General features: G+C 45.6%; 1 protein-coding gene across 3 annotated transcripts in view; it reads right to left on the bottom strand.

The window, feature by feature from the left end:
• Positions 1-22,807, bottom strand: part of LOC119185873 (uncharacterized) — a 67,537-nt gene extending 44,730 nt beyond the window's left edge. For 2 of the 3 annotated variants that reach the window (XM_075870690.1, XM_075870692.1), the window contains exons 1-3: positions 22,693-22,807; positions 17,613-17,654; positions 3,076-3,230 (exon numbers count right to left, since the gene is read on the bottom strand). In XM_075870690.1, the coding sequence (XP_075726805.1) occupies positions 3,076-3,230; positions 17,613-17,654; positions 22,693-22,767 (272 nt within the window). In that variant the 5' untranslated portion in view covers positions 22,768-22,807. Of the gene's footprint in view, positions 1-3,075; positions 3,231-17,612; positions 17,655-19,507; positions 19,544-22,692 lie in introns of those variants that run through there. The other variant, XM_075870691.1, reaches the window with a different exon arrangement.
• Between the last annotated feature and the right edge of the window lie 1,591 nt (positions 22,808-24,398).

Raw genomic sequence — 24,398 nt, 5'->3', positions numbered from 1 at the left:
TTCTTCGCATTTAAAAATGATACATCCAGCTGATGTTTCCACCACATGGCTCGTACATGCATTTCACTAGAATGAAAATTGTGATACCCAGGTATCAGTCACGTCCTCAGTACTAAATTTTGTCTCCTGGACCGCGAGCAAGTCAAGGTCGTTTTAGTGCATCAGGCATTTCAACTGGTACTGTTTGGGACGCGCTCCTAGGCCACATACATTCAGAAGTACCAATGCGTAGAAGCTTAGTCATGCTAGTCACTTTGATGATAAGGATGAAACTACCATACTGCGCCTACCATGTCTCGTATACCGTGCAGTGAGAAAACCAGGGTTTCACGCGTCTTGATTCTGTCCCCGAACCGCGAACCGATGACAATGACAGCGACCAGGTTTCTAGGACATATTTTTCACTCATAGAGCCCGCGATGCGATGCCACAGACGCTCCGGGCATTTCAGGTTACGTTCCGTGCTTTCCACTCGGGTGCGCATTCCACATCTCACGGTCGCTTCCGTATACCTTGCCCTGGCTTTTGGTGTACCCATCTCGCCACTGGTGCCCGTGTCTTCTTTGACTGAATATCCTGCTGGCCGGCTGTTTAAGCCAACTCATCTGCTTCCTTCGTTGAGTCCTTGCCACCTTGCGTTGGTACGTAGTCTGTCTCTTCTCCAGTCGCCTGAACGTTTGCGTCACATCCCATGAAGTTGCGGGCAGAGGCCAACTTCTCAACCTCCTCGGAGTGTATTAAATTTGCTTGGGCGTCGTCTGTTCGCAGTGAGGTGTGTGTTACTCTGGCATGACGCCTGGCGTAATCTTGACTTTCATGTCCATACAGTCGCCACCAGTGTGGGAAGCCTGGCAGTCTCGTCCTATATGTTCTTGCATGTGACACCTTAAGCAGAGTGGTGCCCGACCCGGGGCAACAGGAAGGGCAATGTTCCAAACTTAAAAAAAGTGCAGCAAGTCTTCTAGCACCACGCCTTCCTTCAATTCCTTTTTTCCGCGCTGAGAGGACGGTGATGGGCGCTAACTCGCTTGCGGTTATCTAGAGGGGGGGGGGGATCGTACGCCATGGCTGCCCTCCAGCTTTCACTGGAAGGATTTTTTTTAGTTACTGAACGCAAAAAGGTCACTGAAATCGTTGCACAGTCTCCGTTTACAAAAAGGCACACTTTTCAGACACAGTGAAGCAACAGCTGACACGCTGATTAGCGCTCATCTGTACGTGTGAGTAGGTTCTGTGCGTAATTTGTGCGTGAGAAATGTGGTGAACGTTTCGATGTGCTTGCATTCGGGTGCGTGACTTTCTCCTTTGTTGCTATCGCATTCATTGCTTCACCTTGGCGGCAAAGCTGTGACTTTTTAGTGGCAGTGGCGGTGAACGATCAGCTTATAATTCACGAGCAGCGAGTTGCATTTCGCGTCTTTTGTGCGTTCAAGTTTTTCACGCTCATAAGCCACAATGGTTGTATTTAGTGTACAATATCCTTCAGTGAGCTCAAAACAGCCTCGCAAATGTGCTCTAGTGGCTAAAGTACTCGGCTGCTGACCCGCAGGTCGCGGGTGCATATCCCGGCTGCAGCGGCTGCATTTTCAATGGAGGCGGAATATTTGTAGGCCCGTGTGCTCAGATTTGGGTGCACGGTAAAGATTCCCAGGTGGTCGATTTTCCTGAGCCCTGCACTACGGCGTCTCTCATATTCATATTGTGGTTTTGGGACGTTAAATCTCACAATTCAATCAATCCATAAGTGAGCTCAAAACAAAAAGCATGTTTTTGCGCACTGCATGTGTCCCATATACAGTGGATATTACGAAGCCTCGCATGATGCCAACACATTCGAGCTCACGCAGCAAAGCGAAAAGGTTAGAGCAACGAAAGGTGCAGTTACGACTAAAGTCCACGCCTCTTGGCTAACTTTCGCCTTTCACCGGTACCGTCCGAACGACGTTGTCGTTCAACGAATTTTCATTATTTCAACTTCGCGAAAAGCGTACGCGTGTATTTCGATATGCTTGTTGTGATCGCGCTGATGACAACTGCATCATTCGTGTGCTGTAAATTGCACACTGTTAGATTCTCATCATGGCTGTCCCACAAGTGCTTGCTAATGGGAAGTTCACTGCTTGTGTTGCGTTGTATAACCAACTTCATGGTGCTCAGAGCGCAAATAGTAGCGACGGCGTAATACGTTTGCAAACTATCGTATGGTGTACATTCGGTCCCGTGCAGCTGCGATGACGCGCTACTCGCTAGTGGCCGATTTCTCGGCAAATTCATCAGGCAGGCTTTTCACAAATAATCTAGGAGTGCCGTTCAGTTCGTACATCAATTCGAGTTCGCACAGTTTTTGGTAGCACGTGAAGAATTACACAAAGGGTCGTTGCTTCACGGTCAATCAGCTGAAACTACCACCCTTCGCACTACGGCAAGAAAGAAGGTAGTGAATATTTAGTAGTTAATATCGTTCAGTAAAGCACTCTGGTGCCACATACATTCATTTCATGATCAAAGGTACATCCGGTGAAAGCAGCATGGGGCATACGTCCGTGCGTCCTATCTTTTCCTATGCGAGTTCACGGGTTGTTCTTAATTCGGCAGCCGTCCTAGATTGTACGTTGCGCCACCTATAGCCCAAGGGCATTGCAAACACTGCTGATTCCAGACATGTGCAGGTTGTGCTCGTTTCGCCAAATTGCTATTCTCACACACTGTCCCGCCCATGGTTAGTTCGTGCGATGAAGATGGTCGGCACATTTTTCCTCCTCTTTAGCGTAAATGGCCAACAGCGCTGCCCAGTTTTTACTCACGTTTCAATAGAAGACGTTTGAGCCAATTTTGTGACTACAACTAAATCATGCGGAGCCTTAAAGAGGCTTTGATGTTCACTGTAAAAATAGCTGGAGTGTTCATCTAACTATCTTCGTATTATGATATCATGTTTTCACCGCACGTTTGAAGCATTGAGTCCCGCGTTTCTTTTTTTTTCTTTCATAGATAACTTGACTACAAAGTTGGTCACATAAACTTGAAGGGGATTGAAAAGACAATGGTTAGGCATATTTCATTATTAGAGCTCACCAAATGATGACCTCCCCGATCGCCATCTTGATAAGGATAGTCTGTGACAAAGTTTGAGCAGTCTTGTTCTTCAACACGGGTTTTGCTCGGATGCACTTGATGTCTGGCCAGTCCAGTGTCATTAGGTTCAAGTAGATATCTTTTGAATTCATGTACTGAATAATTGGAAATGTGAAAAAGTACTTTATATGTGTGCATCTAAAGACAATTGGGCTGCTCTTAGGTACAATCGCTAAGCAAATGGCTTTTATATATCAAGCTAAAAACGTTTATTATAAATTCGAGAAATAGACGAAAATAAAAAAATAACTGAAAAAAATGTGAATTAAAAGCCAGTGCAACAATCCCTAAAACTAAGAAAAGTTGGGTAGCGAACACTACATAAGGTTATTTTGGAAAAACATAATTTCTCAGTCATAAAGTTTGTCATCCTTTGTTGACTATTGTTACGCCGCAAGCAAATGGTAATTTAAAAGGTCGAGATAGCAATATTCATGCATTAGGCCAAGTTTGTAATAGTGTAATTAGCCCGGCTATGCAGTTTCATTCTATTTAACCACTAGCCACAATAGTCTAGTTTCCATGGTGAGCGACTGCTCACACGGAAGTAGTAGGATGCAATCACGGCTATGGCGGCTGCGAGAATTACTTAGACCAGTATACTTATATTGAAGTACACGCTAAAAGATTCTAGATTCTAAATTTGGGGGGACCCTACTACTTTTCGATCCACCGCATCTCATAATCACATTGGACTGCACGTATCTTGTTTAAAACAATATATTGATCGGTCTTTCCCCAACGAAAACTCTGTCACGCGCTGTGCAGGTCTCGTGAAAATTTCGCGAAAGCTTCACGCTTCTTTGAGATTACTGCCCCATCGCGGTGGTGTAGTGGCTAACGTACTCGTCTGCTGACCCGAAGGTCGTGGAATTGAATCGCGGCTGCGGTGGCTGCATTTTCGATGAAGGCGGAAATGTTGTAGGCCCGTGTGCTCGGATTTGGGTTCACGTTAAAGAACCCCAGTAGTCGAAATTTCCGGAGCCCTCCACTGCCGCGTCTCTCGTAATCATATGATGGTTTTGAAACGTTAAACTCCACATATCAATCAATTATTTGCGTATAATTTGCTGAGATGACACACAGAACGCGAAAGGTGATGTTTTATCCAGAATGAGCTTGAGTGCCAGGAACAACGCTAAAAAATTTGGTGTACAGTGTATAAAAACGGCATGTTACAGCGATGCTCACTTTATCACCGGCGAACGTTGAGTTAATGACTATCATTGTACACTGCATATAACTGTTGTCTGACTTTCCATTTGCCGGCCACAAGTTCGGCCAAATAAACAGTTTCATCTTGGAAGGGCTGAGTGCTGCTCCGTCAACGTCTCGATACCATATTATGTGGTGGACGGGCAGGGCCGTTTTAATTAGCGAAAAAAGTAAAAAGCCGGCATCGAAACCTTCAACGCTAATGCAGTAAAGCTCAAAGGTAGAATAGGGCTAGCGACAGGCTTCAAGCTCCCCAACCGGAGGTTGGACATCTACCTGACTACACAAGAGCCATGGCAATGAAAACTGGCACTCTAACAGGCGTCTCCCACCACGATCACGATGCAGCTACCCTGATAGCAGCAGTTTCCCATCATCGTCATTTGTCAACCGCATTTTTCAAAAATACCCCGACTGTCGGGTTATGAATCATTCGTCTCTTCATCGTGCATTCACCGAAGTCAAGTTGATGTGTACATCCATGAAGAACTCACTTATGTTCACCCAAGAGTAGAGTCTCACTATGGATATCACTACGTGTGTCCATATGTTAAAAAAGTTGACGTTTATATAGCACCATCACGTCTACTAGATAAACAGATATAAAGTATATATTTTCGACTACTCCAGCTCCTCGGAGATTGATGGGTGACTTCAACGCCCATCATCCACTGTGGGGAAGCATCAGGACAAATCGAAAGGTCACGAATCTACTTGATCTCGCATCACAGCATGGGCCTCAGGTGCTCGACGACGGCAGCCCGGCTTATCTCTGAGGAGTAACTTAGAGCAGTTGCCTGGACTTGAAATTGGTGTTGCATAGTATTGTCACAAAAGTCCAATGGTTCAAAGATATCAAAGCCCACTACAGTGACCATATCCTCACGTACGTGACAGTCAGGGGTCTTGGCGATCATCCTTCCCCAGGAAACTCAAGACTGGGAAAAGTATCAGATATAAATGGAACGTAAGTGCATGCACGAACCACCGGAATCCGTTGAAGAAGTGATTGGTTGTGCGATGGAGATTTCCCCGAAGATATACTCGAAAGAATTGAGACGTATCGCACTCGGCCAAGAGGTGGAGCAACTTCAAGCTGTCCGCTGGCGTACCGAAACACGATACAAACGCGCAAAATCTATGACCTCAGAGATGCCAGACGCAAAAAAAATCCAGCGTCGTATACACAAACTCCAGGAACAACGATGGAAGAGTCTTTGTGGCTCGCCATACCCTTAAAATCAATGTGACCTCAGAGAACACAGACGCATTCAGAAAAAAATCTAGCGTCGAATGCACAAACTCCAGGAACAACAATGGAAGCGTTTTTGTGACTCGCTCGACCCTCGAAAGCCTTTGTCTCCCGTACGGAGGACTCTTCGAGGTATTCACTCGCATCCGTAACAGCGTGATCCCTTCGCTGCTCTGGTGCTACACCAACGTCGCTCACAGCTTGATGTTTCTTGTGAATTTTGAGCAAACATCACCGGAGACATCTCTATATTGATCGATCTATTGCCACAGGACGTTACAGTCACACGAGATCAGCATATGGAGGTGGCATTCACAATGGAAGAACTTCATGCAGCATTGAACACATGCAGGTGCTCATCGCCCCCAGGTCCGGATGGAGTGACCTATGCTGCTCTACGTCGCCTAGGCCCGGAGGCGCAGCGTTGTCTCCTGGACATTTTTGATAGGTCTTAGCACGATGGAATGGTGCCTGATGAGTGAAAGTGCAGTCACCTAGTGCGTTTGTTGAAGCCCGGAAAGTCTCCATTGGATTTGGCATCATACCAACATATAGCACTAGCAAGCTGCGACGGCAAGGACATGGGGAGGATGTAGCTTACACGCATGGATCGGTACCTGTAACATTAAAACATCTATTGATGATATGGCTGGCTTTCGACGAGGTCGTTCTCCAATTGATAGCGTCATGCATTGGCTTAGTGACCTCTGTTCAGCAACAGAAATCTAAGAAGCGGCTGTTGGTAGCTCTTTTCTTAGACGTGAAAGGTGCCCATGACAACGTGACCCACGAGGCTGTTCTTAATGCTCTCGAAGCAGCTGAACTTGATAGTCGTATCTTTCGATTGGCAAGAAGCAACCTCACAAATCGATACATGTTCGTTCTAACTGAATGTTTGTCTTCGTATAAGCAATTCACAAATCGTAGGGTGCCACAAGGCGGCGTTTCGAGTCCAATTTTTTCAAGCTGGTTCTGGTGGGGCTCAACGAAATGCTGCCACAGATGGCTTATATATCTTTTTATGCTGCTGATATCTGCATTTAGACATCTGGCATGACACAGCCTCAAGTGCGCGCAAGGATAGAGAAAGCGGGAACAATGACATCGGCATACCTTTGCCAGCAAGGTTTGACGATCGCCACAGAAGCATGCTTAGCGGTGGCATTTACACGTAAACCGATGCCTTTCCACCCATCGTGCATCGATGGCAGATCAATCGCATATAAGAGCAGTCATAAATTTTTCAGTGTCATTGTAGATCGTGACCTAAACTGGAGCTCAACATGTCGCATACGTGAAGAAAATGCGCATTTGCATTGAGAATGTATTCAATTTAGTTGCCGGTAAATCATGGGGCCCTTCTATGCAATGCATGCTACAGTTTCATACAGCCCTCTTTCTAGAACTTTTCCAGTACAGCCTTCCTGCTCTGTCCAGCACGTGCAAGAAAAACATTCGTGCACTGCAGAGCGTACAAGCCCAAGTACTTCGTACCGGTCTTGGTCTTCCAAGATGCTCATCGACAGTGGCGACTATTTTTATCGCACAAGAACAGCCGGTCACGACGCGTATCTTTGTCGAGACGCTGAGAGCTCACATTCAGAATTTATCACGGCTTCCATCACATCATTTAGTGTGTTTCACAGCAAAGAAGCCCCATTCTTCGTTCTGCGGTATTGTGACGAAACATCAGGACACATTACCGCCTGGCTCAAACTTGCGATGCGTTCAGCAGCTACGTTATGAAGTCTCCGTCAACCTGACGTGCGATTATCGGTTCCAGGTATCGTTAAGAAGGCATGCATGTCACCGCTAGCCCTGAAGCAATTGACAAGTACAGAAGGTACTTTGACCACATACATGTTTACGCCGATGGCTCCACTTATTCCTACAGCTCTACAGAAGCAGTGGTTGTTCCATCTGGTAATGTGTTGCTTCAGTACAAGTGTTCTCACACCACCACGTCGACAGCAGCAGAGCTCACAGCACCTCAAGGTGCAGTCAACTACATTATTCGGCAGCAGCCTATTCAACGGACCATCTTTTGTGAATGGAGGTCAGCCTTACAGGCACTACAGTTTGTTATGCAGCACGGGTATATCGGATAAGGTACGACTACCACGAAGCGCTCGAGGAAGGTCACGACATTGTATTTGAATGGTTAAGAAGTCATTGCAGAATTGTCGGCAATGACCACGCGGATGAAGCCGCCTAATTGGTAACTTAGAAGTGTGGCAGCTTAGGCTAATTGGTATGGCATGACGATAGTTATAGCGCGAGAATAAAACGACGACACAGAGACAAGAAGGACACGAAAAACACAAGCGCTCGTGTCCTTTGTGCCCTTCTTGTCTCTGTGTCGTCGTTTTGTTCTTGCACTATAACTATCGTCATGCCTAATCGGCTCATGACCAAGACCTGCGTCCGCTAATACCACTCATGACAACGCACACTGCAAGGTGACTACAATCACTTGCTCGCCGTATATATCTCCTCAATGAAATATGCCAAGTTTCTCCCACGCGCGCCTGTATTTGATCGACCCAAACTTGCAACTTCGTTTGCCATTCGAGCTCCCATGATGTGCTGAAACTTTTCTATGTCACAGCAGGTTGGGCGTGGCATTCATGAATGTGTATTCTCGTCTCCTTGGAATTGCGAGCAGTTCAGCATGCAACATCTGTGCCTGCGAGGAAACGCTTGAGCACTCACTATGCCACTGTCCAGCATACCAGTCTGAACAAGATAATATGGAAGCCTAACTCTGTCAGCTGGATCCACGGCCGTTTGCAGAAAAGAAGATTCTGGTAGCTTGGCCGATGGTTTCTCATACGCGCAAAGCCACGAAAACCTTCTTGTACTTTTTAAGGACAACCAGACTTCACGAGCGCTTGCGAAAAAACAGTGCGAGACCGTGATGTGCAGTCTCGAGCTGACAATTCATCCTGCTTTTTCTCACTCCTATGATTTTCTACCTTTTTCCTTTCTATTATTCTCCCTTTTCCCCACCATGTAAGGTAGCCATGCGAGCCAAGCTTGGTTAACCTCCCTGCCTTCCCTATATATTTTATTTATTTATTTATTTACAATACTGCTAGCCCTTGCGGGCTGTAGCAGGGGTGGAAGGTGAACAGGTTAACAATACACAAACAATGTTAGGCAAAAAACAAGTCCAGCCGTCGTTGAAAATCCTGTGAGGATCTACATCCTGTAAGTACCTCGGGAGGAAGCGCATTCCAGTCAACAATAGATCGCACCAGAAACGAAAACTTAAATACATCCACCCGCGGTACATATGCTTGGACAGAAAATGAGTGATTGGTACGAGCCGATACTCGTCCTGGGGGGCGCAGGTATACACTGGGATCCAGCTTGTAGTTTTTATGATACAGGTCATAAATAAATTTTAAGCGAGCTATTTTTCTACGTGTAGCTAACGATTGAAGGTCAGCCCTAGCAAGCAAAAGTGATACAGACTGTGTTCTCATGTAATTTGAATAAATAAACCTCGCGGCCAATCTTTGTACTCGTTCAAGTTTGTTAATTTCAGTTTTAGTATGCGGATCCCAGATGATAGCTGCGTACTCCAGCGTTGGTCTAACAATAGTCTTATGCGCCAACAATTTAACAGAGGGCGGTGCATTACGGAGTTTCCTTCTCAGAAAACCCAGCTTTCGCTTCGCCAGTCCTGTAATATTGTCAATATGCTTGTCCCACTTTAAACTGCTGGATATAGTAACACCTAAGTATTTAAGCTCATTATAACTCTTAATTTCTCTATTGTTTATTGTGTATTTATAGTTAAGGGGGTTTTTTTATTTGAAATTGTCATGCACACAGTTTTATCAAAATTAATTTTCATGTCCCATTTTTCACACCAGTTGTCCATACATCGAAGAGCATCATTGAGGAGCATTTGATCAGAAACACTTTTCACATGACAAAACAAGAGACAATCATCTGCATATAACCTTACATCAACAAAAGGAGGCACAACCGTTGCAATATCATTCACATAAATTAAAAAGAGTAGAGGTTCCAACACGGAGCCTTGTGGCACACCTGAGGATACGCGTAAAAGAGAAGAACGTGCGCCACTTATTTCAACAAACTGCAACCTATTGCGCAAGTACGCTTCAACCCATCTTACAATTGCGGGATCAATACCAAGTATTAACATTTTTTTAATAAGTTTCTGATGACATACTCTATCAAAGGCCTTAGAGAAATCAATTGCTATGACATCGACTTGTTCTTTTGAGTTTATCGCTGTAGCGAAAGCATGAACAGATTCAAAAAGCTGAGTGACGGTTGAAAGGCCTTTTCTAAAACCGTGTTGCTTATTATAAAACAGATTATTGTTTTCTATATATTGAAATATATATTTTGAAATTATATGTTTTATTACTTTGCATGCCGTGCATGTGATAGAAATTGGACGGTAATTACAAACATTAAGACGGTCACCAGCTTTGAAAATGGGCACAACTCTTGCTAATAACAAATCAATCGGAACAGCGGCAGTACACAAAGATAAATTAAAAATTTTAACTAAGAAACTAGAAACCCAATCAGAGTAGCACCTCAAAAATTCGTTGGGAATCATATCCGGACCAGGTGATTTTTTATGATCCAACTCAAGCAGTAAAGCCATTACGCCCTCTTTAGATACGGTAAGAAGATTGGAACTAGTATCATCGAACGTACAGCCTTTTTTTGAATGATCAGTACTTGGAGAAAAAACGGTACTGAAGTAATGATTGAATGCTTCGGCAATCTGAATCGGTTCGCTATAGGAGGTCCCGTCTATAGAAAGCCCAGTTATTTCAGACTGCGAACTCGACAGGTACCGCCAAAATTTCTGGGGAGAGTTGGATATGTATTCAGACAATATATTAGTTAGAAAATTACTTTTAGATTGCTTGACTTCTCTTCGTACCTGAGCACTAATGTGAGCAATAACAGACGAGTTTCTTGGTATTTTCTGACGGGCGCGACATAGTCGTCGTTTTAGGTGAATGATGCTTCTGGTGATCCATGGGTTAGCTTTTGCAGTTCTCTTTTCTCTTTGGGGAACAAAACGTGACAAACAGTCGTTTACTACCTTCTTAAAGTATTCCCAGAGGTCATTTACATTATCTGTAGGCGGGATAGCGTCAAAAGCCATTTCTAAGTAATCAAGAATTGAGGTATCATCTGCGGCCTGAAAATTGTACACCTTTACTCTGGTTATTTTTTCTAATTTTTTATTTGGTTTAAGAGTTGCTGCAACCACCTTATGATCCGAGATTTCATCCTCGATACTTATTTCATAATCAAACACTTCCTGTGACAAAAATAGTAAGTCCAACAATGTCTCGGTTTCTCCTTGAACTCGAGTGGGCTTGTCAACTACCTGAACCAAATCGTACTTGATCGTGATGTCAAGCAGATTTTCTGCAAGAGGCCTGTTAAGCGGCCCAGCAACTCGTGCATTCCTGTCAACACCTGGTAAATTAAAATCGCCTGTGATTATTACTCTGCTTCGTTTGTTTGTCATTGTTAGCAAGTAGTCATCCAATTTCTCAAAAATATCAACTGAAGTTCCGGGGGGCCTATAGAGAACCCCTATAAGTAACGTGATATCTCCCATAAATAATTTGCACCACACGTTTTCACAGTCTTTAATGGGCGGCAATAATTCGTACCGAAGAGTTTTCTTAATCAGTAAAGCAACGCCTCCGCCTCGGGTTAGTCTGTCATTACGCAGTACATGAAATGAAATGGGAAAAACATCCGTATCTGCAACATCCTCTGTTAGCCAAGTTTCTGTTACAGCCACGAGGTCAGGGTCATAAATTAGTGTCAACGATTCTAGTTCTTCTGTTTTTTTTTCAAAACGCTTCGTGCATTCACGTTTATCAGCTTTATGTCGCACTGCTTCTTTTGTCAGACCGGGCTGCGTGCTTCGCTTTGAGCGTTCTTAACTTTCACGCGTGTATGGGAACGGGAATCCCACGTATAAGCAGCGTCGTCGATGTAAAGCTTATCTCGAACAAGCCTCACCTTCGCACCATTGCGCCTATCATCAAGAGCAGAGCGCCAAAGGGACTTCCTTTTTTCTAATGTTTCTTTTGAGTAGTCGTCAGAGACTGCGATATTAGTACCTCTCAATTTTTTGCAGCTCATAAATATGGCCATCTTTTCATTGTAGTCATAAAATCTTACAATTACTGGTCTGTCCTGTTTGCTTTTCTTCTGACCAATGCGGTGAATTCTTTCTACTGAGGACACTGTAACACCAAGGCGCGTTGAGAATATGTTTTTTAATACTTTCTCTTCAATGTCCTGCCGTGTTTCCTTATCAGTCTAAGTGACACCAAAAACAAGAAGATTATTTCTTCTAGCCCTGTCTTCCAATTCGATTAACCTTTCTTGCTGTTGTTCAATTGTGCGATGGAGGCTTTCCACAGCAATGTCAAGGTTATTTATCTTAGTAGCATATTCTGACAAAGGTTCCAATTTTTCTTCTATCTGAGTTAGCCTAGCTTGTATTTGAGTTTGTGTCTTTAAGATTGTCTCTAGCATTTCCTCAACAGTTGGTCCGGGATTGAGTTCAATGTCCCCGGAAAGCATTAGCACCAATTCTGACCACAACTTGAACAAAATGTCAAAACAATTCACTGGGAGCGGCAGCACAATCAAAAAAAAGATTGCAGGAACGATAGGAAAATGCAGGAGCATAATAACCAACCTGCAAGATAAGCCATGCATGTTTCAGCGACATTGCTGCTGTAGTGCCGCCGCTCCCACTGAGGTGCCGCTAAAGCGGACAAGGTTTTATGTCTTCTTCGCGTGGTGGCGTCACCGAAGTCTATATATATATATATATATATATATATATATATATATTTATATATATATATATATATATACAAATCTTAGATCACCAACCCCGAAACCTAGCTTGACAGGTATCATAGGGTGTATTATTCATCATTTGGGCCATCGACAAGCTGCACCTCGTGTAGTTTTACCTGATAAATGCAGAAAGGGCCTGCTTTGAGAATCTGGAGCTCACTTTTCAAACTTTTCAGTGATACTTCTTGAAAATGCTCAAAAGAGTCACCCGAACAAAGGTCTACGACCAAGATGAAGTCTCAGGCAAAACAAGCAAATGAAAAAGTTACCATTTTGACGAAAGACATGGTCCCAACAGTTCCCCATGCTGACACTACCAAGCCATAGGAAAATTAAGTTCAATTTTTCGTGTGGGTAATTAAGCAGGACCTCTTTACCAGTGTTAAACGAAACCTACCGAAGACGGTTATAAACTTTTCTCAGAGGCCACAATGGTCAAGCAGGTGCTTCAAATGGGCAGCAGCTAGTACACCTGAATCAGCGCATTTTGAGTAACAAGCAATAAACTTGTAGTGGACGTTGAATGCGGGTGTTTGCGGTAAATTTAATTGTATGCGCATCTCAATTCATAAGCAGAGGCGCAATATAACATACCTCATGTTATCTGAAAACCGCGGGAGATGCGGAGCCACGCATTTTTTGCGTTGTCCTTTTTGAAGCGTATATTTGTGGAAATTTAAGTATTATTGTCTTGTCCCAAGTTCAGAGAATTCTAGCTGTTTTCTTTTTGCACCTACTTGGGGCGAGTACGCTACAAAATCTTGACCCCTGACGTGTGCGAAAACAGTAGCCATAACATACGAGGAAGACACTCGAAGCTTATTCCCAACCAACACCTCAGTGTTGAAGCTTCTTCATTTCCGCCCGAAAACTCCCCGGATGTCTATCAGACGAATCGAGGCCAGCTTCCGGCTTCGCCTAGTGACATTCCAGAAGACAAAACACTTTCGTGTCGTTGCAGCTTTGTCACCTGACATCCCTATGCGATAAACAATGTGGTCGCCTCCCATACATCGGAGAAGGCCTACGACAATCTAAAAGGCACAGTCCTGATACCTCTCTAGGTGTCTGAACAGAAAAGACTTTCACAACTTCTGTTTCATGAAGGGTTCGGTGACCAGTGCCTCTCGCATATACTGCTCATAATGCGTCAACTACAGGGCCAACAAGAATCAGAGGAGCGTCGACAGCAATTTGCTTCCCGAAGTGCTTTTGCAGATAGTGCCCCTTTCAACACGGATTATACTTGCTAGCGTGGATGACATAACACTTGAGCGTCTGGCTGAACTCGTTGACAGCATCAGCAGTAGCACCAAGACATAAAACTTGTCTATTGATGCGTCGGGAATGCTAGAACATGCAGAACAGTTAGGTCATTTAGAGGACACAGCTCACCGACTGGCTGTAGCAGTCAAAAACTTCGCCCTGTTCAACGAACTCCCCCTACATGGCATTTTTCGACGTGCCGTGCTCGAAGTGCGCAGCAGCGCGACTAGTTAAGCGAGACAGAACAGAGCTCTATCTGCTGGTGCCGCCGCCGTTTCAGAAAGCAAGGCCCTCGCTGCACTAAACAATGCTCCTGGACGAAATTTCACCGGCCAGTCGCTAACAGCGGAATGCAACTCGAGTCATCGCTCAAGCTGCCTCTTCTTCACGTTCGACCAGATCACCGGCACGCGCCTCCTCGCTGATACCAGGGCTGAGCTACCTGCCCTACCAGCAACAGCTCAACGTCGCTGACGTAGCTAGTCTATTCACAGTCTAATTGCAGTCCAAAATACTGCTATTGTGCCCTCAGAGGTTTAGTCGATCATGCTAGACATCGGACTTAGCCGCACATATCAATTGCTCTTCGTCGTTGCGGACGTTAGAATCGCCATCCTGGGAGCCGAATTTTTGAGCCACTTCAATTTCGGTGTCAGCGTTCCTGATCGTCGTCTCAAGGACCAAGTTACTTGGCTCGTGGTTGTTGGACTGAAGTCTGACCTGTCCTCATCTGGAATTTGCTCTTTCAACCAAGAGTTTAACTTTCAAAAGACTGTGGTGGAATCTCCCAAAGTTGTCAAACCTGGGAACACCTAAAGGCCAATCAAGCACTAGGTGACGCATCCTACTGTCACCACCGGAACGGCCCTCTCTGCTTGTCCTAGGAGGCTCACTTGACAAAGACATGAAATCACCCGCTGCTAGTTCTACCACATACTCCAGCCCGGCATCATTTGGCCTTCTTGCAGCATCAGGTCGTCTGTGCTGCACATGGTGCCAAAACAAGAGCCCCGTGACTGGCGGCCTTGTCGTTGTTATAGGGCACTCTATGCTTTAAAAATGACTGACCTTCTCCCTCAGATTCATCATTGCCGCGCTCGCCTCACATGAATGGCCATGTTAACTAAACTGGATGTGATAGCCGCTTATCGCCCAATTCCGGTCCTAGAATCAAGCGACATCCAGAAGATGCCCTAAACAACACCTTTCGGCTTGTTTAAATTGGTTCCTATGCCATACGCACTGAACAATGCAGCACGTACGTTCCAGCATTTCACAAATCAGGTCATTCGTGGACTGCCCTTTTTATGCGTCTACGTAGACAATATTTGGGTCACGCCCAAAACGATGAAAGAGCATAAAAACTAACTATGGCTCTCCTTCGAGTGTCTCGGCGAGCACGATCAGGTTTTGAAGGCCCAAAAGTGCGTACATTTGGTGTTGAAAAAGTAGATGTTTTTAGGTCATAAAAGCACACCGCAGAACATCTTGCCGCTCGATTGACAGGTATAAGTTGGAAATTTCCCTCGGCAACTTCTTTCCGCAAGTTGCGCAAGTTTTTCGGGCTGATCAACTTCCATAGGCCCTTCATCCCATTTTGTTGACACATTCTACAGCCGCTAACTGACTGGCTCCACCAAAAAACAAAAAACGCCAGAGTTTTAATGATTAGCAAAGCACAAAAAATAACTTCCCAAAGAGAACCCTGATGGGACGCGAAGCAGCAGTGTTGCGTACCGATGGTGTCACTGGTTGAACGGCGCTAACGCGGGTGCTACGGCGAGCTCTGGACGACTCTTTTGAAGCGATGGCTGGCGTAGGTCTTGTTGTTTCTTCTGAGAGGTCACGGACATTACACTGGAACTGGCACACTTTTCACCTTGACTACCATGACCTTGTGATCATAGAAGTGCATGCTGACAGATTCCTGCAGACACTCGACGTCAAAGTCGGCAAATGCCAGATCGGTGCACGTTCCCCTTATTGTAGTAGGTAGTTTTCCTTCCGACCAGCACTTGAGCGAGTGTACATCACGCATGCAATCCACGAGCCATTCCCCTCCTCCCACGTTGAGGTGAACTTTGAAGTTACCCACGCCTTTATGAAAGGCAGGTTGACACGCCTCATCGCAATCGATCGCCGTATTTTTCAGACAGCGGTAAGAGTGCTCTTTCGGCAGGTTGGGGACGAGGTACAGCGCGAAGATCGCGATTTTACTGACGTGGACGGCAACGCAATCGGAGCAGGAGCGTCTTCGAGAGATTCTGAATCGTTCGTCCCGGTCGCCTGCGGAGCGGACGACGAAGCGCGGCGCTTTCGAGACGTTGTGGACGCTGTTGCCGATGACAGCGACGTCGAGGATTCAGCAGCGTTCGCCTTCCGCAGTCGGTGCTTCCACTCGGCTTCCTTGGCTCGCGTCTCATCAAGTGGCGTATTCACGTGGCGTCTTCATTCTCGAACGCAACTGGAGTGTTTGACACGCACCTCATCGCTTTTGTTGGTCTTCCACTGCCAATGCTTGCGTTCGACTTTCCTGGCTCGCGCGTCGTGAGTCTGGCGCGACGTCACCGTTCGCGAACGCGATTGGCTCTGCTAACCCTAGCAATGCTGGCGACGGCCGGGTTAGGCCAATACACTTCGGTGCATGTTATGGCGGGTGAAAGAGCTTCGCTTTCCGGCGTCCTCTAAATCTCAGGTAAGCGAGCTTAAAACCGTGTTCACTCGATGTGCGCTCGGACGTTGTGAATAGTGCAAGGGTTAAGAAAGGTGACGTCACCGCGCACTGCGAGAAAAAGCGTGACCCGCTTGGCAATTTCCCAACAGCTGCGGAGAGGGTTGCGTGGTGCTGCGCATTGGCACACAGACACAGAGAGACTGCGTTACACGAGCTTGTCAAAGAGCTGCTTTACATGTAAAACCACTAGGCCTGCGCGGAACCCGCAGCACTATCACAGCGAAAGGTAGAAAAGCGGCCTTTCAGCATCCTTTTCCAACGTTCCTTGCATAGCTGGTGCAAGTAAACTTGCAGGGTGCCCACTACGCCATAAATCATTGTGTAATAGGCAGGCGATAATTGTGTGAAATTTCGGCACAATTCGGGAATAGTTTCAACCGCTGCACACTTGCTTGGAACGTTGTGCGATTTTTTGCGTCGTTTCTAATGACGATGAAGAATTATGCCATAACCTTTTGTTATCCTCAACCCCCCCCCCCCCCCCACAGTGGTTATGTGCCACGGGTAATAGGTGACCAAAATATAGCTTTTGTAAAGGGCTGGAGCGTTAGACAAGGTACTTTGTGCGCAGTTCAAATTGTGTGACACCTGGTTGTTGCACTGTTGTTCTAAAATGCTTTATCACTCGTAATAGCGTGATCATTTCCCGACATCAAGCTCGCTTCAAGCCACTTTGCAAAGGAGTCCCAGGCACCAGCATGGATGAGCGGTAGAACACTAAGCTGGCACGTAGGGGCGCCGGGTTTGAACCCCACCGTGTTCTCCATATTTGTGTTTGCTAATTTTTTTATTCAGTGCAATAGTGGTTACCGAAACAAGTGGCTGCGGTGGCGGACAACTACCGCGCCACACGCGACGCGTGTTCGGATCTCATCACAGCTTTCACTGTAAAAATTATGACCCTAACTTCATTCAGGAGGCTATTGCACGGTGTTTATTTCGAGGCTGAGAGCATCTTTTTTTGCAGAGGAGTGAGTTTTTTTTATAACTACGAACAAAAAAGCACACGTTTTGGGAAATTATAAGAAGAAAATGAAGCAATTTGTATTGATTTTACAGAAAATTTAAATGCTGTTTGCGCTGTATGTAAAAATGCTAAAAAATTCTCACCGCCCAAGGGCTTGTCCGCCGCCATTCTCCTGGCACGTTTGTCTGAAAAGTCAAAGAATAGTGACGCTTGCTTTAAGAAGTTCTGTGAATTTGGCGACTAAGGTGATGCACCTTACCACAAAGCGAAACCCAATGGTCATCGTATGCCGGTTTTACAGATTACTCCCCATACTGCATCTAACAGCATCGCAGATAACAAAAATTCAGAAAATAATATATGCAGATTTCACCCATTTTGTAAATTGATTTCATGAGAAGCAGGCAGCGAGTCGCTGTACAAGCTTCAGCTTCTGGCGTTCAGCCTCATGTTAAGAGTTGCATTACTTGACATGTACTTTATTGGACAAGAACTTTAACGAACTACCGGAGCGTCTCGATGCACTACAGTGCATCAATCACACGATCTAGGCGGACGGCGTGACCGTGTGGACGACAGCGAATACGAGCGATGGTGAAATGCAAGAGAGAATGCAGCAGGCCGTCCGAAAGGTGGCGAAGCACCTAGAAAGCACGGAACTCGTCTGCTCTCCCGGTAAATTGAAAATCCTCCTGCATGGCCCACGCAAGAAAGAAGCTCAACCACAGGCTTTAGTGTTTACTCGTCGCTTTGGAATTCACGTCCCGACGAAGCAGGGGATCCAAACACTAATGCGGTCGAAAATACGAGTGCTCGGCCTGTGGCTGGATGAGAAAGGTGCCAATCATGAGGTGGTTGCACAACTGCAGAAGAAAGGGGCTCCGCAGCGAACCTTGTGCGTGGAGTAGCGAAAAAAAAGAAAAAGGATGAATGAAGACAACGTGAAGAAGTTGATACATGAGTACGCGCTCAGCCACATAGCGTACGTCACCGCGTACGCCGACTGGAACAGAACCAAAACCGAGAAGCTTAACGCGGCTATTTGTCGGGCATTCAAGGTAGCCCTGGGGGTGCCCCAGTACACGGAAACCCCATATATAGGCTGCTAGAGCTTGGCGCGCTCAACACCCCGATGAAATAGCGAAAGCGAAGAGGATCAGACAGCTCGAGAGTTTGTTGGGCACCCGAACGAGAAGACGCACTCTCGACCTGCTTTAGATTCAATATGATGAGGTGTAGCAACCAAAGGAAGCATACCGGAAGTCACGTACCCCATACTGACAGGAACATTTCTAGGAACCTGCACCTACCCGTTCAGGACTTGCAACGATGCAAATGCAGAGCTGCAGCAATCCTGAAGGCACACCAAAGCCAAGAAGGTGTCCCCTTTGTCGATGCGGCCAGGCATCCACTGTCAGCTGGCAGCGGTAACGGGGTACGCTAAGAACCACCCCCGCTACCCGTGAACGACCGAGACGGTGACGGGGCGCGCTCGGAACCACGGTCGCTACCCGTGAACGAGCTAGACGAAGTGAACGCGCCAAAGCCAGCACCACTGCTACTTTACGACACCAACGACAGCAGCGTCAGTGGCAACATAAGCTGCAAGTCCAGCCAGTGGCGGCGGCACCTGCTTTTTCTATGGTGGTCCTGGATACAGCGGGAAAGGTTCCTATCCCGGCATCATCGCCACGGCTGTCATCAGCCGAAGCTAGAGAAGAGGTGGTCATAGCTTTAACTGTAATCCACAGTGGTACGCACGGCACCCTGATGATTAGCGATTCTAAATTAGCGATTCGGAGCTATATTATGTTGTGGGTGTCTTAGAAGGTAACATGCATGCTTAACGCCAGAGTTGGGGACTTCGTATCAGGTAGATTACCAACAAGCCAAGTGGCTTCCCGCGCACAATAGGGGACATTGCATCTATGAACCTCAACAGCCGTAAAACTAGCAGCCACAATGCCAACAGCCAAAGACTATCCGGCATCCCGCCTAACCATAACGACCACACCCATCTTGTCGCGAGGCAACTTACCCAGTGAGCAGTCGCCACCATGGTTGCGAGGGGCCTCCGTGGAGGCATGGCGTTGGCCACAGGCTCCGGTACCGCCACAATGACCCCTCCCACCACCTCCGTCTATGTGGTAACTGAAGTTGGAGCAGAAGAACCAAGGCAACAGATATGCGTGGACTGTTATGCAAATGAGTTTTGTGCCACGTACCACGACGTGCTTGCACACTATAGAAAATACCGGAAGAAATTTATGCAACTCCACGTGCACCTGGACGGGTCGCAGGTGGTGGAACTAAGAAGGCTGCAGACAGGCACGTTCACCAACCCCCACCTGTGGCCCGCGCTGCACCCGTCACCCGCCTGCCCGCGGTGCGTGCATGACTGGGCCGATATTGCACGTATACTTTGGCAATGCACAAGAAACGAAGGTGGGCCACGAGAAAGGACGACACCAGCTGAGGAACCCTCCGAAATGAGGCGCCTTGCTGTGCGATGGCAAACCGCCCTTCTTAGCGAGGGCCTCGAAGACCAGATGTGGGCTATTCAGCGGGCCAGGGCAATCACGGAGGACATCGGAAGATGTTCTTCGAACGATGTGTCCCCAGCAGCCTGGCAACGGGCACAGCAACAACCGGTGGACAAAGTTCATTCAACTAAACTTTATTGCAATCCTAAGGGAATGATGATTATGGGGGCCAGAGGCCTCTCTAAATCAAGTCGGTGGCACCACCCATAATGGTACCGGAAGTCGAAGATCCATCGCGATATTATGGGTTCTTTGGGCCGCCTTGAGTTGAGTTTGAGGGCTCCTGCTCTTCATAGGTGCATCGTTAAAAAGCATGTCAGGTATGCGGCACAAGCATAACGCTGGGCTCACTAAGCCTTCTGTGACCTGAATGAGACATCGAAGACTGTGGAGGGAGACAGAAGAGTGAAGGAGAGTGACGACGGTGATCAGTGGGAATGAAGACTTGAGCCCAGGCTGAGAGAGCTTTAAGCCTAGTTGAAAGAGCAACAACAACGCAAGGAGCCGGCCATGAGGAGGGATCCGATCATTGAGCGTCGTTAAGCGTCCAATTGTTAAGCGTCAAGAACAGTTGATGACGAAGTGGAGGCAATAGCGCAAACTAAAAGTGATGTGAAGTTGAGGTGGAACAAAAAGACTTCAATGAACGTAATGAAATGTTTTCGTTAGACATGGTTCATTCCTATGTGCTCACGGTTTAAAGAAATCATATGGTTACGTTGCTATGAGGCTGAGAATGAGTTGAAGACATACACAAGAAAAACGAAGGCAGGAACAAAAGAAAACGATACATAAAATTTGTTTCAGAAAAACATAGGAGTAGGAAGATAAAAACGTAGGAATGAGTTAGCAAAATAAACTGAGAAGCTCGACCTAAGGTTTTAGGGCTTAACTGCCCTCTCAATGCCGATTCAATTTAGACCTAATCATCCATCTCATGGCTAGGCATGGCTGTTGGGGTAACGAAGACTGGCCAGCTCTATTGTGGGAAAGCTACCCCAATTTTAGGAGCGTAGCGCTTTGGGGCAGCGGCTGATCGTCTGTACATGTCATGTGGCAGAATCATGCTCCTAAGAAAATGCGCAGTACAGGCCTAAAAATAATACGAGTCCTCAAATGCTCGCCACACTAACTAAGAAGGCCGTAAATATTGCGAATGACAGGAATGATCACGAAGTAGATATTTTAATTGGGTAATGTCGATAAAGAGGCTCTGAAAACGTGCGGCTAGCACCCACATCACGCAAGCGATGGCGGCACTGCTTTGCCACGCTCGCAACAGTTCTTTACTTTTTTTTTACTTCCCTAGCCTTTTCTTCAATACATTAAAAGGGAGGGTCACAACCTTATGAAGCTCCCCGTAGACGAGAGGCAGCTCAGCTTCCGCAGCAAACCCTGCATGCTTACCTCTAACATACGTCCTCAGCGGTTTTGTAAACGAAACAGTGAGAACTACAAACTAAACGTAGTGGGTGTCTGCGCTATGTATTTCCTCAGGTTCGCTGGTTTAGTATGTACATTTAGCGGATGAATTGGAACTGCACTGATTTTCTAATTGGTTCAGTTCTATTGAAACTAATTTTTTTGTTATTGTCTACCTTAAGCTGTACGAATATTCGCAATGTGATTGTCTCTATTGTCATGTATTGAAGCTGCCCTATGTGTGCACATGTTCTAGGTGCCTCTCACAATACCTAAACACAGAAAACAGTTTATTTTTCGGGTTACAGATTTCAAGCAAACCAGGAGTTTACGTACGGCAGCAATACGTCGTTGTGTCACTCCAAAGAATCATGGCAAATCAACAAGGCCATCTTCCACCAACCCTACGGTCCCACAATTGAATGAAATTATAATGAAATGAAATTAAGGAAGCATATCTTAGAAGTATTTCAGTACATTTACGTACAATCACAGCAGTGTGAACAAATAAAACATGTTCGCACTATTTAAGCACCAGAAATTGCAAAAAAGAAAAAAATGTAATAATAAAAAATGATACTAGGGTAATAAGTGATACGCTTCAAAGTAAGAAGTAATAAGCAACACGCTTAAAATAATTCCAGGCTTCTTAATCCAGAATTACCCTCCTTGACTCTGTTGCATTGCTACATGGTCGTAACGGTAATGAACACGGCCTTTGGTGCTAGTTAGTAGGCAAATTTGTATTTACTACGCAAATCCATTTTTTTTTTTAATCCATTTTCTAGGCAAACTTGTTTCCAGGAAACGAAAATAAAAAGTGGAGGCAATACACACTGTACAATGATAGTGGTGATTCGAGTGGCCGCCGTCGCTAGTCTCATCTGTGGTTAGGCGCCACGGCATTTATGCATATGGCATGGAAGATTATAGCAGTATCACTGCTGGCCCCGTTAGTTTCAGAATAGGCTGTACTGTTTGCACGCCGCACCTAGGTATGTAACAGTATTATAAAATAATCTGAAATGCGTCGTTAGATTTGAGTGCGGTTTCCGCAAGGTAGGGATTACACGTATTGCGAACAAGTTACGTGAAAAGAATGAGAAGAATGTGTTGCATGCGTCCTATATATAAAGAGTATCAAATGAACATACGAAATTAGGTTACTCTTCTATATGACTATTTGTTCTAACCCAACAAGTGAGAAAGTCCTTTGGAAGAATTTTATAAGCACGCATAAACTTAAATGGAAACATACCTTGTTCCTACCTGCGACAGCCATTAGTATTGAACTTGAGAATAAAAACAGTGACCAAAGGCCGTGCGCAAGCATCGCTGTGGTTCTGCTACGAATAGTGAAATGGTCAGTTCTAATTGAAACATCTCTGCGGCTTGAAAACCTAGAGTCGCTTATATACCCTCTTTTCTTCGCCTTACACCTTGAGATGACAACGTGAATGGAAGGGCGCACTGGAAGAGTAAATGGAGTTTGTAAAATATTTGTTATACGTGGGCGTTTGGAGCATTTAAAAACTGTATGTAGGACTCCTTTTCCGTGTCTTTAGAAAATAAAAATATCAACTGCCTCTTTTGTAGGTAAGAATACTCGCCGTGGTTTCACTGTCTTTGCGAAGCATTCTTGAGCCGCGTCGCTAATTTTTCATTCGGATATTGACGTTATTTATCATAAGTAAAGGCGTTTTTGAAAAACTGTCCCCGTAAAAACCATTGTCCTCCTTAAGAAGCACTGACAGAAACAATATTTATAAAAGGCGAGTTTTATGGCACCGTCAGGATATTTGACTGTTCTTAGCTTGTAGTAGTGAATATTAAAATCATGTACCTGGCATTATTTTATTCGAGCTCGCTTGGTTTTCGTTTCCTTTGTGACTTGTTCAGTGCATAGCAGAAATAAAGGACCTTTCACAAAACACCGTTTAGAGAACGTAGCTAAAACATGCTTTTTATAGGTACTAAAGCGCCATCTATACAAGTTGGTGCGTATGCTTGAATGTGTGCATATTCATGTACGAATGCAGAACTGACACTCTTTAATATCTATGTGTGTAAACACTCCGTTCCGTGCAGCAGTGACAGCGCTACTTTCTAGCAGCCAACCACTATTGCAAATTCGTCAGGCAGGCTTAAGGCAAAATACCATGGTAATTACGGCAATTACGTCAATTCCAGTTCGCAAAGTTTTCTGTAGTATGCAGAAAACTGCATATCTACGGTATATTTTGGACTGAAGTAATATTTCACAGTCCAGTTTTCGCACGAGTACATGCATAATCCGCCTTCTACCTACGTTTTTTTTTGCTGAAAACCGCAAGTTGTTGCGTGACCATTTATGACCTCTTTAAATTATTGAGCATCGGGAGTCGGTAACAGTCGTCGACTTAATTGCTAAGCATGTGCTTCTTCATGGCGTCGCCTTGAGCATAAGCCTGCTTTGGAAGAATATGAGATTTTTTTTTTGAAAGGGGGGGGGGGGCGCTGCAGAATCTTTCTCTAGTTACAGCACACATTCCTCGCAAATTACTTAGTTCTCTTTCACTTCGACTAAAGTTTGTATCATTGCCTGTGATCTTGCTGTAGAACAAACAACAGGTGTTTGTCACCTGTAGTAAGGTTATCAGGATGTGTCTGACTTAGAAAGGCAACCCTCAAGGCCAGACATCTCTTGTCACCCATCGCATAAACGCTGGTGTCGGGCTGGGAGCCCCATTTGTGAAGGACCATTTTGCGTCTGCACTGCGGAAAGGAGTATCTTACAAAAAGAAGTCGACTAGATCATAGACAGGCACATCAGTGAACGATCGAGTAGCCCGTGCGCTGCCCCAGCGGTCTTCGTAGGGAAAGGAACAACTTATAATTTATGGCCCACTCATGCGTCAAGCGGTGGAAAGCGCCAAAGCGCAGACACATTCAGGTAGGCACGTAAGTACACTCGTATATATACAT

Source organism: Rhipicephalus microplus, chromosome 8, assembly GCF_043290135.1.
Source record: "Rhipicephalus microplus isolate Deutch F79 chromosome 8, USDA_Rmic, whole genome shotgun sequence".
Classification (NCBI taxonomy): Eukaryota; Metazoa; Arthropoda; class Arachnida; order Ixodida; family Ixodidae; genus Rhipicephalus; species Rhipicephalus microplus.
Note: the sequence above shows the minus strand (reverse complement) of the source record. Positions and strands in the feature narration are given on the sequence as shown.